The sequence below is a fragment of the Solanum dulcamara genome, chromosome 4 (assembly GCF_947179165.1).
Source record: "Solanum dulcamara chromosome 4, daSolDulc1.2, whole genome shotgun sequence".
NCBI classification, from domain to species: domain Eukaryota; kingdom Viridiplantae; phylum Streptophyta; class Magnoliopsida; order Solanales; family Solanaceae; genus Solanum; species Solanum dulcamara.
Genome location: NC_077240.1, coordinates 76,045,001 through 76,058,293, shown reverse-complemented (window position 1 = coordinate 76,058,293; position 13,293 = coordinate 76,045,001). Strand labels below are relative to the sequence as shown.

General features: G+C 33.9%; 1 protein-coding gene across 1 annotated transcript; it reads left to right on the top strand.

The window, feature by feature from the left end:
* Window positions 1-1,516: 1,516 nt before the first annotated feature.
* On the top strand, window positions 1,517-4,805 carry LOC129885113 (peroxidase 60-like). Its single transcript, XM_055959323.1, has 4 exons — window positions 1,517-1,735; window positions 2,658-2,837; window positions 3,635-3,794; window positions 4,369-4,805. Exons 1-4 carry the CDS (start codon window positions 1,517-1,519, stop codon window positions 4,803-4,805), a joined length of 996 nt encoding a protein of 331 aa, XP_055815298.1.
* Window positions 4,806-13,293: the final 8,488 nt, after the last annotated feature.

Sequence of the window (13,293 nt, the reverse complement as noted above, 5' to 3'; positions counted from 1 at the left end):
CAGCCTGTTTTGTTATAAACTTGATCAATGTAATTACATGTTCAATCAACTTACTAGCACAAGCAATTTGTGATAGAATGTCTATCTCAATTAGAGACAAATTATATTAATTGGTCACAAAATATTTAACATCATAAATGTTAAATCTGTCACAAAATTAATATTTATAATAATTTATTAAATAATAAATACTTATTTACTAATTAATTATTAATATTACATGATAATTAAATCATTAAAAAAATTATATATCTAAAGGTTTTCGTCTCAACTCTTTAATTTATACTAACCTCTTAACCTATACATTTCATAGTCTTTTGACGTGGGATATTGTTTTGTCAAAATTTGTAATGAAAAGATCCGTCAAAATTTCATCACTAATTAATTCAACGGTATGTTATGTCATTAAGATTAATTATTTAATTAAAATTTGTCTTGTTAAAAATTTATGATTTTTTTAATTTTATTTCATCACAGTTTTGTGACGAAATCACAAGTCTACCATAATTTTGTAAACTTGTAACGGATCCTTATTTTCATCATAAATTAAAGCGGTGTTTGATTTGTAATTTAGAAACTCGCATAATTGATATATGTATAAATTATGAGGGTATCTATGTATTATTTTATATATGATAAAAGATAAAATAATTAATACATGAATAACTAATCCCTTCATAACTAATATGTCCATAAAATAATATATAAATTCTTTCATAATTAATCCATACATTCCTAAGCTACCAAACAATCCCTAAGGGTTAGAACTTAGAACAGATAGCAATATATATCATACATCAAAGAAAATAATTAGGAAACAAAACAAATCAAATCAAAGATATGGAAATCAAATGATAGGAATCTTAACTAAAATAGTATAAAATTACATGTTTTTTTTTCCTCTTCAAGTTGACATGGGAACCGCACCCAGATATGTATTCACATCGAGTTTATCTAAATCCAATACTTTCAACGTATGTAAAACATAAATTTATTAAAATGACAATAAATACAAAATATGAATCCATAACTTTAAAAATATAGTTAGTTCATTACTAAAAATCTTAAAGATTGAACCGTAAAATTTAAATTCTGGATCCCCTCTGACATGATAAGAATTGCAACTTATAATACTTTTCATAAATATTGAGTTGGTCTAATTCAATATAACTTCAAAGACTACTCAATTTGACTCTGAAAGCGAAATATATCACATAAATTGAGATGAATATTATTAGTCAAGACTATGTTAAGCCATAGGAGTAGCATGCTTCAAAAATATACTATAAATTTACCTATTCATTTTAAATTACTTCAAGAACTTGAAGGCACGTTATAACAATAGCTTAGAAATAGTCGTGCAGACCATAATATTGTTTGAATTTCATGTTTCATTATCTTAATAACCTTAACAAAATACTATAAATAGAATAAGAAAATGTGTTTCTTTCAATCACATTAATTTCAGAAAAAGCAACAACAACAAAAAAAAATATTATTTTTTTGGCAAATTAAAATGTCTAAAGCAGTGGCACTTGTGGTGGTGTTATTTTTTGTGTTATTTTGTGGGGAATGTTACGGGGAACTTAGATTTGGATTCTACAAAGGAAAATGTGGGATGACAGATGTTGAACGTGTTGTTAGAAATGTTGTAGAAATATGGCATTTTACAAAGAAGGAAAAGGCTATAGCAGCTGCTCTTCTACGTATGCAATTCCATGATTGCTTTGTTAATGTAAGAAACTTATATAACTCTTTACATTTTTAGCTGACAAATTTTGGGTATGTATAAGTAGACATTCGAATCTTATATAGAGTTAAATCAGCAGACACACATGTCTTACGTGGCGTCTTAGGTGTATTATACCATATAGGACGCATGTGTCTACTTATTCAACTTTATACATGTTTAAGTGGCTACTTGTGCATATCCAAAGTTGAAGGGCATAGATGTCAGTTGAGATCAAATTAAAAAGAATGTTTATGTATTATACCCTTTTAATTTAGTCTCTAATAACCACTCCACCACTTAGCTTACTATAATATCGGCGGCGGATTGGGGCACTAACTTAGTAAAGAGAGACAGATTTTTTGAAACTTCAAAGATTTTAAATATGCAACTTTAGAGAGACAGATTTTTTGAAACTTCAAAGATTTTAAATATGCAATTTTAAAATTTTGTGGCTGTAAAATTATATCATTATGGATAAAGTTAGAAGTGTAGAGTTGAATCGTTTTTAAGTATAGAATGTAGGGTGGAGTTAGACTATCAGGCGTCAGCTACGGGTTCTGCCAAATGTAAAACAAATTTTGTTCAAATACGTTATTTGTCTTAAACATGTATCATTGAATATGTATGAATTATTAATTAGAACTCAATAACTAAAAAAAAAAAGAATTCATCATAAATTTTAAATCCTGAATCCGCATGTAATAATTCTATTAATATTCTTTTAGAAATAGACTAAAAAAGGAATGTCACATAAATTAGAACAAAAAATATTTCTTGTGGCAATGTGTTGTGACATATATAATACAAATATTTTTAACCTGTGTAAGAAAATAGATAAGAATACTCTTTATGAAATATTTGTGGTACAATTTTCTATTACCATTGAATATTGGACCAATATTTTTGATATGTACATGATGAATAGGGTTGTGATGCATCAATTCTATTGGATGGAGTCAATAGTGAGAAAACAGCACTCCCAAATAAAAGTGTTAGGGGATATGAACTCATTGATTCAATCAAACATGCTTTAGAGGCAGAATGCAAAGGCCTAGTCTCTTGTGCTGACATTATTTCTATGGCAACTAGAGATGCTGTTGTTTTGGTAAATTTACATTCTATTCTTCGTTATCACTTTTTTCATATTTGACTAAACTTATAAGCTAGTGAAATTGGTTGCTAAGAAATATTTTTTGATTTAATTGTGCGCGTTTGATAAATATTCAAAGTGTTTATAAGTAATAATCAATCATAAGTCCTAAGTTGGTCATTCCCACTTTATGATTTTTCAATTTTTAAGAAACATTTTTAGTTTGATCAAGATTTTTACTCCCTTTGCACATTTCAATTTATGTGGCACTTTCCATTTTTCGAGAGTCAATTTAACTAATTTTGAAGCTAAATTAGATTAAATCAACTCAAAAAACTACACAAAAATTACTACAAGTTGTCATTATTCTCACGTCAATATGATAAAAAAAATACATTTCAAAATGTTGATGTTTATATAGCTTGAATCTCGAAAAGCAAAAAGTGTCATATATCCTCTTCAAAAAACAAAATCTAGATATTCCTCTTCACCCCATATTCTTCATTTCTCCTTTTCTTTACGAAGATAATTTTAAATTTATAATTCTCGATAAAAAATTTAAGAAGATTTTAGTCATTTTAACAAAAAAATAGGTTATCAATACCTTTTTTTTTAACCAAACACATCAATTATTTATTTTAATTTCAGCATTTTTATACAACATATAAATACTTATTTATGAAATCAATTTCAACACTTAAAACTTATCAGTTATTTACAATCAACTAACCTAAACGGACTGATAGTATAATAAACATGACCTAATTGTACATGTATCCTAATTGTACTAATTTTGATATAAAATGTGACAGAGTGGAGGAAAATGGTACAACGTAGAAACAGGAAGAGAGGATGGAACTGTTTCCTTAGCATCAAATGTGAATCTTCCTGGTCCATCTCTTTCAGTCTCAGATTCTATCAAAGTTTTTGACAAGAAAAATCTCTCTTCAACAGACATGGTTTATCTTCTAGGTAATTTCCCATTTTACAATCCTTCATTTTAGTTTCCTTTTTTATAACATTGGTGTTCAGATCAACTTGTACACACTTGAAATATTTGATCGCGTACTTGCTACCTTTCATAAGGATGGGTATCGAGTAACTCAAGTATTTCATCACGTACGCATCTCAAATAGTCGGAATAACTTGCATACATCTTGACTATTTTAAAAAGTATATGCTATAGTCTAAACAAATTGGAAGAAATCATTTACCTAGTATTTCGTCCATACCTATTTATGTAGCACATTTAAGATTTCATGAGTCAAACAAGTCTTTTTTTTAAACCGCATTTTGTTCACATGTCTTTTAAATATTTTGAATTGTAATTAATTATTGTGACTTATAGTATCTTTTATATATGTAGTTTCTGAATATGTAACTTTTATTTTTTAAAAACTTAATGATTCTACGTGCGAATTCACAGTCAAAGTTAAGAAATTTGACTCTCGAATTAAACTTTGCCACATAAATTGAGAAAGATGTATATATTGATGTATTTACTTGTTTATTTTCAATGAATTAATATGTGGATTTTGAATTTCAGGTGGCCACACTGTTGGAATTACTCACTGCTCACTCATCCAAGATAGGATATACAACTTCAATAATACAAATGGTCCTGATCCAACCATGAGCCAATGGCTATTGTCTGAGTTAAAGAAGAAGTGTCCTAGAGTTCCATCCAATAATGACAACATTGTTCCTCTTGATATGAAGACTCCATCTTTAGTAGATAAATCATTTTTTCAAGAAATTCAAAAGGGAAATGGGATTCTTGAAATTGATCAACAAATGGCACTGGATAAATCGACAAAGGATATTGTAGGTGATATTGTCAAAGACCCTAATTTTTTCACTAAGTTTGGAGAGGCCATGGTGAAATTGGGTAAAGTTGAAGTACTAACTAATGGACAAGGAGAAGTGAGGACATCATGTAGGGTTGTGAATAAGAAGCCGTTATTTTTTGGGATGTTCAATTAGTACAAGTATTTTTTGTGAATTTATTATCTATGTTGTCCGTCCAAAAATATTATCGTACTCGTGTCTGTTTCTTAAAAAATGCATAGTCATTAAAGGATCCGACACATACCTAATAATATTTTTAACAAGTTTGAACAACATGAATTCTTGATAGTTTATTTACTCATGGTATTAAGTTTTTTTTTTGTCTTGAGTTTGTGGCGGGGGTGGGGGTGGGGTGGGGGGGGGGGGGGGGAGTCAAGGAGATTCTTCCTTTCTTTATTCTTTGAAATTTGAAATTTGAGTATTGTTATACTGTTTTTCTTGTATTTTTTTTTAACCTTTTCATGTATTATGTTGTAATTTGATTAATTCTTACTGAAACTATTTTTCATATCAATGAAACAAAAAGGGAATGCCATCGCCATTCTTTTCTACTTTTTATTACTTTACTGTCATCATTCCATTTTTCTTCTCTCATTTTTCTTTTTGGTTGGACAAAAAGAAAAATAAAAGGCAGAATTCTACGTTCCACGTCATTGTGATTTTGTAATTTGTACTTCTACAGTACTTTGGTAGCACATCGTATTGTATCTTATCTTAACAATGTCACAACAAATTATTCCCGTGCTTTCATCTTCAATCTCCATCTTGACATAGTTTGGTAATCTGCAATCACCTCTACTTGAGTCTTGACTGTAATCATTTAAAATTTATTAAATAAAAATTTATAGAATGATTCAATTTATATTAAATTCAAGAAAATAGTCAAATGATGTGGCAATTCAAATCAAATTAAATGAGCCACTAAAATCACACCACGTGTCAAATTTACGTGGCAATCCAAGTCAAATTAAATAAGCCACTAGAATTATGCCATGTACCAAAATTAGGTGGCAATCCAAGTCACATTAAATAAGCCACTAAAATCATACCACATGTCAAAGTTAGGTGGCAATCCAAGTCAAATTAAATAAGCCATTAAAATCATGCCACATGTCAAAGTTATGTGGCAATCTAAGTCAAATTAAATGAGCCACTAGAATAATGTCACGTGTCTATGTGACATGTTCTGACCAATCAAATTAAAACTCTTCAATAAAGAAATCTGATTGGTCAGTTCAAACCAACCAATCAAATCACACCCTCATACCACTCCCTACAACTATAAATAGGGGTCCTCATTATTCTGAGATGGGGGAGTTTTTGGAAGAACAAGAAGCAAGAAGAGAGCTCGTGGATCAAAGACCGCAAATTCTCTACAAAGCTACAAAGTTTAAGTGGTCAAATTCAAGTTCAAGTTCAAGTTCAAGATCAAGAACGAATAAGAATATCAAGAAGATCAAGATCAAGTTACTTGTTCATATTTACTGTTCGTCATAACCATACAAGTGTTCGTGACGAATAATTTAAATCCAAATTTGAAGACAAAGATTCAAGATCAAGCTATTCAAGCTCTTGACTCTAAATCAAATTCAAGTTCGACATATTCCATATTATTTGAAGAATTAGAGGATTATCATAGAGATTGTAACCCGCACTACATTTTGAAATCAAATATTACACTTTGTTACTCCAATTTTCCGGTCTTGATTATTTATTTTTCTTGACTCAAAAATTTGTTATTTACAAATTTTGGCACGCCCAGTGGGACCATCTCTACCTCTCATCTCTTTACATCGATCATCAAACTTCAAGAATACTTAAAATGGCATCTAAGAAGTTTGACTCCAGGGCTATTATTGCTAAGGCTACTGATTCCAAGTTCTCTTCTGAGGTGGAGAATATACTGGATGCGACTATGGGAAGTTTGGGACCCATCACTAGGAACAGAGCAAACTTGCTAGGACAACAAGCACTCCAAGTGTCGTCCGCATCGGTTCCTGTTTTTGATCCTTCATCTTCAAAGGGGGCAAGATTCTTTCTAAATGAATTAGAAGAAGGAGAGAATATAGCAGATATTGTTGAAAAGACGTTGGCTCGACTTAGTCCTTTTAACACAAGGAATTGCACTATTCAAGATGAAGATGATGTCCTAATCACTAGATCTGCCCTAGTCACTCCACATAACTTATTTCAGACAAATTTCAGTGTGAGGGAAAATCCATGCTTTGCTCCATCATCTATAATGGCCATTCAAGCGATGATGACTAACACCTTAACTGTTGAAGAACAACTAGCAAGTTTGACAAAGGCAATTGAAGGTTTGACAAAATATGTGCAAGATCAAGATAATCGAATTGTCAAGTGAACAGACAGAGTTGCGAACGTTATGGAGGGGGACTCAAGTCATGCACCTAGAAAATGTCCAATGATACAAGAAAAGAGAGATTTAGTTACAAAGCAAATAAATGTGTGTGATGAGCTGAAAGTATCTGCTGAAGGAGGAATTCCCATTCATCAACTAAAGGACTTCATTATGGGAACCATCAAAGATAAGTATGACGTGTCTTCAAAGTCATCATTTACATATGCAAAGCCATACACTTCAAGAATCGATGTTTTGAAGATGCCTGCAGGTTATCAACCTCCAAAATTTCAACAATTTGACGGAAAGGGAAATCCAAAGCAATACATTGCCTATTTTGTTGAAACTTGCAATAATGCTGGAATATATGGAGATTATCTGGTCAAGCAATTTGTGCGCTCCTTACAAGGAAATGCCTTTGACTGGTATACGGATCTCGAGGCAGGTTCTATTGATAGTTGGGAACAACTTGAGCATGAATTTCTTAATCGTTTCTATAGCACAAGACGTACTGTGAGCATGATTGAACTCACAAATACACGTCAATGGGAAGATGAACCCGTCATTGAGTTCATCAACCGATGGAGAAATGCAAGCCTCAATTATAAGGATAGGCTTAGTGAAACTTTCGGAATAGAAATGTGTATTCAAGGAATGCGTTGGGGACTTCGTTATATCCTACAGGGTATTAAACCCAAATCATTTGAGAAACTAGCCATACATGCTCATGATATGGAGTTGAGCATGTCTGCAAGCGGTATTGAAGGACCACTTATTTATGGGCCTCACAAGGAAAAAGACAAAATGGAGGTAAAAAAAGGAGGAAAATCGGCACCTAAGTTTGGAAATAAAGAGTCAATGAATGTTAATGTCGTACCTTTGAAAATGGCTACAAATCTAAGTAAGAATCAAAGGGTGAAGACCACGACTCTTCAGAATAATGTTGGTAGAAAGTTGACTTTGAAGGAAATGCAGGCAAAAGAGTATCCTTTCTTGGACTCAGATGTTCCAGCAATTTTTGAAGAGCTTCTGGCGTTAAAAACTCTTTGAGCTACCTGAAATGAAGCGTCCAGATGAGGCTGGGAGGACTAATGATCCAAATTACTGCAAATATCACTGTTTGATGGGACATCCTATTGAAAAGTGTTTTATCATTAAGGAAAAGATCATGTACTTGGCCCGTGAAGGAAAAATATTGCTTGAAGATTAGAAGGAGAGTTCAAATCAAGTCTCTGTCACTTTTGGTTCACTTGACCCCATAGTTTTTTGCAACTTCGTCAAAATACATGATAGTGATGATGACCAAGCCACATCACTACCAAAGATGATTAAATTTGGTGACTTCAAATCAATAGATGTTAATGCATCATCGCTTGTTCCTTTAATGAATGAAGTAGTAAGGGAAGATAAACCTCTAGAGGAAAACCAATCTTGCGGTGCTTATACTGATGATGAAGGATAGATTTTAGTGACACGATGAAGACGTTATAAAACGAGCTTGCAAAGAGAACCAAGTAAGCAAGTGGCTAGAGCAAAGATGAAGAAACTACCTAAAACTCAAAGGGTAAAGAAGAATGTGAAGAAGTCAAGAGTTGAGGGAAATTACTATCAAAAGCAACGTCCTCCGGTGACATTAGAGGAATTCTTGCCAAGTTGGTTTCGTGAAAAAATTTCTCATCATGATACCAAGGCCTCGTGTTGTAACATTGATAGAGAAGAGACAATGGGAGAAAGCTCATCACCATCATTACCTCCATCACATGAAGGCCCTATAAAGCCTCACTCTAAAGAAGTGGACACTTGTGATATGAAGTTTACATTCACTAATGATGATCTTTTATTGGGTGAAGTGTTGCATAATCGTCCTTTATATATGGTAGGTTTTGTGCTTGGACATAAAGTGAATAGGATCATGGTGGATGATGGATCTGGGGTCAATATTCTCCCTATTCGTACTGTGAAAGAACTTGGAATTCCTGATAAATAAACTGTCTGAGAGTCGTCTGATGATTCAAGGATTTAACCAAGAGGGGCAGAGAGCCATTGGTGCTGTCAAATTAGATATAACGATGGGAGATATACGTTCGAGTACGTGGATGCATGTTATTGACTTAACGACCTCGTATAATATCTTGTTAGGAAGGCCATGGATACATGAGAACAAAGTGGTGTCGTCCACCTACCATCAATGTTTCAAATACTTTGAAGATGGGGTTCAAAAGAAGGTAGTTGCTGATGATGAACCTTTTACCAAGACAGAAACACATTTTGCTGATGCAAAATTATACTTAAAGAATCATGCTTCAAAAGAAGTCAAAGTTGATAATGCGATACCTTCTAACATTACAAAAAAGGTTGATGTAGCACCTGATAATGCGAGGGTCATAATTGAAAAGAGTAAAACGCTTTCAGACATGAGTAAAGTACTTAAGATAAGTGAGGCATCTTCAAGTAAGAGAATGATTCCTATTTCTCACTATGTCCCAAAGACAAACAAAGTCAAGATTCCACCCTCTGAGTTGCAGAGTAGCAAGTTGACATTCCCTATCAAGCAAATTGATGCAATCAAATCACCTTCAAAAATGATATAGGGATTTGTCAGACCATCGAATTATGATTCACATGAATCACTTCCTAAAAAGCGTACAAATGAGGGTTTTGACCCGAATGCATATAAGTTGTTGGTGAAAGCGGGATACAATCCCAATGAAGCTGCTAAAGTAGGAAAGCTTCAAAATAAAGTTATTAAAAGGGAAAATCATGGCCTAAATTTAACTCAAAGGATGATGATAGAGAGAGGGTATAATGTCAAGCAATTGTGCGAAGGCTTGGGTTACAAACAACCATCACCAATCCGAATCTCTATAAAAAGGATGAGCATCAACTACATTACCCTTATGGAAGAACCGGTGATGTTCAACAAAAAGCCTTTTGTGTTTGATCGACTTAGTGGCATGATTCCTAACATTTCTACATCTAATCGGCTAATAGAATCAACTCTAAAAACTTCAGTGTTTGATCGATTGGGACCAATGAAGAAGAAATACAAGCGCCAAGGAAATTATAGAACAATGGAAGAATGGGTACATGCTCGGGAGCATAATTCACCCAAGAATTGGCCCAGTTTGATCCCTTCTAGAATGAGACGAGAAACAAAACTTATAGTTTCATGTGAAAATGTCCTGAGAGAAAAAACTCATACCATAGTTCACACTAGGGAGCAAGATGAAGATAAAGAAAGTGTGGGATCATCAAATCACATCACAATTTGTGATGAAGAATGTACTCCACTATATGCAAAAATTGATGATGAGTTTGTTAATATTCATGCATGCCATCACATATCTTTTAATGATGGTGATCCTCAAGAAGATGAGGATGCTGAAGATGCACCACCTGAGCTCGAGAAAGAGATAAAGAATACTGTTGATGCATTGAAGGAAGTAAATCTTGGGGTTGATGATTATATAAGGCTTACATATGTAAGTACTTCACTGGATGACGATGAAGAGAAGAAATATATTGAGTTGCTTATGGAATTTAGGGATGTATTTACTTGGAGTTACAAAGAAATACCAGGTTTAGACCCTAAAGTTGCAGTTCATTGTCTTGCTGTGAAATGAGGCACTCGTCCTGTTAAACAAGTGCAACGTCGCTTTAGACCTGAACTAGTTCCTTTGATCGAAACTGAAGTTAACAAGCTCATTGAAGCAAGTTTCATTCATGAAGTCAAATATCCTATATGGATTTCAAGCATTCTACCTATAAGAAAGAAGAATGGCCAAATACGAGTTTGTGTTGACTTTAGAGATCTTAATAATGCATGCCCTAAGGATGAATTTCCTCTTCCAATCCCTGAGCTTATGATTGATGCTACAACTGGATACGAGGCAATGTCTTTCATGGATGGTTCATCTAGATACAATCAAATTTGCATGGCACCAAAGGATGAAGAACTTACTGCATTTCGCTCTCCTAAAGGTATATATTGCTACAAAGTAATGCCTTTTAGTTTAAAAAATGCTGGAGCCACTTATCAGTGAGCCATGCAGAATATTTTTGATGACATGCTTCATAAAAATGTTGAGTGTTATGTCGACGACTTAGTGGTGAAATCAAAGAAGAGTTATGACCACTTGCAAGATTTGAGAATGGTGTTTGAACGACTTCGAAGATATCAACTCAAAATGAACCCTTTAAAATGTGCCTTTGGAGTTACTTCGGGAAAGTTTCTCGGTTTTATTGTTCGACAACGAGGAATCAAGATTGACCAAGATAAGATAGATGTTATTTTGAAGATGCCTGAGCCAAAAAATATTCATGAGTTGAAAAGCTTACAAGGAAAATTAGCATATCTTAGGAGGTTTATCTCAAATCTGGCTGGGAGATGTCAACCATTCAGTCGCCTTATGAAGAAAGATGTTCCTTTTGAATGGGACCAAGCTTGTATCAATGCTTTTGAGAACATAAAGTCTTATCTGATGAAACCTCCAGTACTTGTAGCTCCTATACCTGGAAAACCATTGATTTTATACATTGCAGCACAAAAAGGTTAGTAGGAGCATTTCTCGCACAAGAAAATAATGAAGGGAAAGAAAATGCCCTATATTACTTGAGTAGGATGATGACACAAAACGAGATCAAGTATTCACCTATTGAGAAGTTATGTATGGCACTCGTATTCTCGATTCAGAAGATGAAGCATTACTTCCAAGCTCATATTGTGCAACTTGTCTCTAAAGCGAATCCTATCAAGTTTGTCATGTCCAAGCCTGTCTTAAGTGATAGACTAGCAAGGTGGTACCTCCAGTTTCAATAATTTGAAATTGTGTATATATCTCAGAAGGCAGTAAAAGGACAAGTGCTAGCAGATTTCTTGGCCAATCATCCAATTCCGAATGATTAGGAGTTATCTGATGAATTACCTGATGAAGACGCAATGCTAGTGGAAATTCATCCACCTTGGAAGATGTATTTTGATGGTGCTGCACATCATGAAGGAGCCGGTGCTGGAGTAGTATTTGTCACTTCCCATGGAGAAGTCTTGTCATACTCCTTCACTATAACACAAAACTGCTCCAATAATGTTGCTGAATATCAAGCACTCTTACTTGGGCTTGAGATGACCATTGATATAAAACAATTGCAACTACAAGTTTTTGAGGATTCTAAGTTGGTGATCAATCAAGTCTTGGGTAATTATGAAGTAAAGAAGCCTGAGTTGATCCCATACTGGAATTACGCTCAAAAGATGATAGGGTGGCTTGGAGAGGTGACTATTCAACATATCCCAAGAAAGGAAAATAAAAAGGCTGATGCATTGGTAGCTTTAGCTTCTGCATTAGTATCTTCTGATAAAATGCAAGTTGTGGTTTGCCAAAGATGGATAACTCCGCCTCCAGATGAGCATGAAGAAAAATTTCAACAAGTTATCGCCACTTTGGAAGCTGAAATTGACGATTGGCAACAACCAATAATAGATTATTTATGTTATGGAATATTGCCTGAAAACCTTCGAAGAAGAATAGAAATTCGACGACGAGCCCCTCATTTTCTTTATTATAAAAATACACTTTACCGGCAGTCGTTCGATGGAGTTCTTTTACGATGTTTAGGGGCAGATGAATCTATTCAAGCTATGCAAGAAGCACATTCTGGAGTATGTGGGGCGCATCAGTCTGGGCCAAAACTTCATTTTCACATAAAAGGATAGGATATTACTGGCAAACCATGGTGAAATATTGCTTGGATTACGTCCAAAGATGTAAAGCTTGCCAATTCCATGCGAATTTTATACATCAACCCCCAGAAGTATTGCACCCAACTATTGCCTCATGGCCATTTGAAGCTTGGGGTTTGGATGTTGTTGGACCATTACCTAAGTCCTCTGGTGGACATTTGTGCATCCTGGCTGCAACTGACTACTTCTCAAAATGGGCAGAAACTGTTTCTCTTAAAGAAGTAAAGAAAGAGAATGTCGCCAACTTCATTCGAGTCAATATTATCTACCATTTTGGTATTCCTCAATACATATTGACAGATAATGGCAAGCCATTTGATAACAAGTTAATGACGAAGATATGCGATCTTTTTGGCTTCAAGCAACGCAATTCCTCTATGTATTATGCGGTTGCTAATGGTCTCGCTGAAGCATTTAACAAGACACTCTACAAATTGTTGAAAAAAGTTGTTTCCAAGTCTAAAAGAGATTGGCATGAAAGAATGGAAGAGGCTCTTTGGGCATATAGGACTACGTATTGC

Bases quoted from the DNA above. Each gene is read 5' to 3' on its own strand.
- LOC129885113 (XM_055959323.1), top strand. From the start codon at position 1,517: ATGTCTAAAGCAGTGGCACTTGTGGTGGTGTTATTTTTTGTGTTATTT. The intron at 2,838-3,634 runs GTAAATTTACAT...AAAATGTGACAG, and splicing joins CTAGAGATGCTGTTGTTTTG to AGTGGAGGAAAATGGTACAA. The intron at 3,795-4,368 runs GTAATTTCCCAT...TTTGAATTTCAG, and splicing joins AGACATGGTTTATCTTCTAG to GTGGCCACACTGTTGGAATT.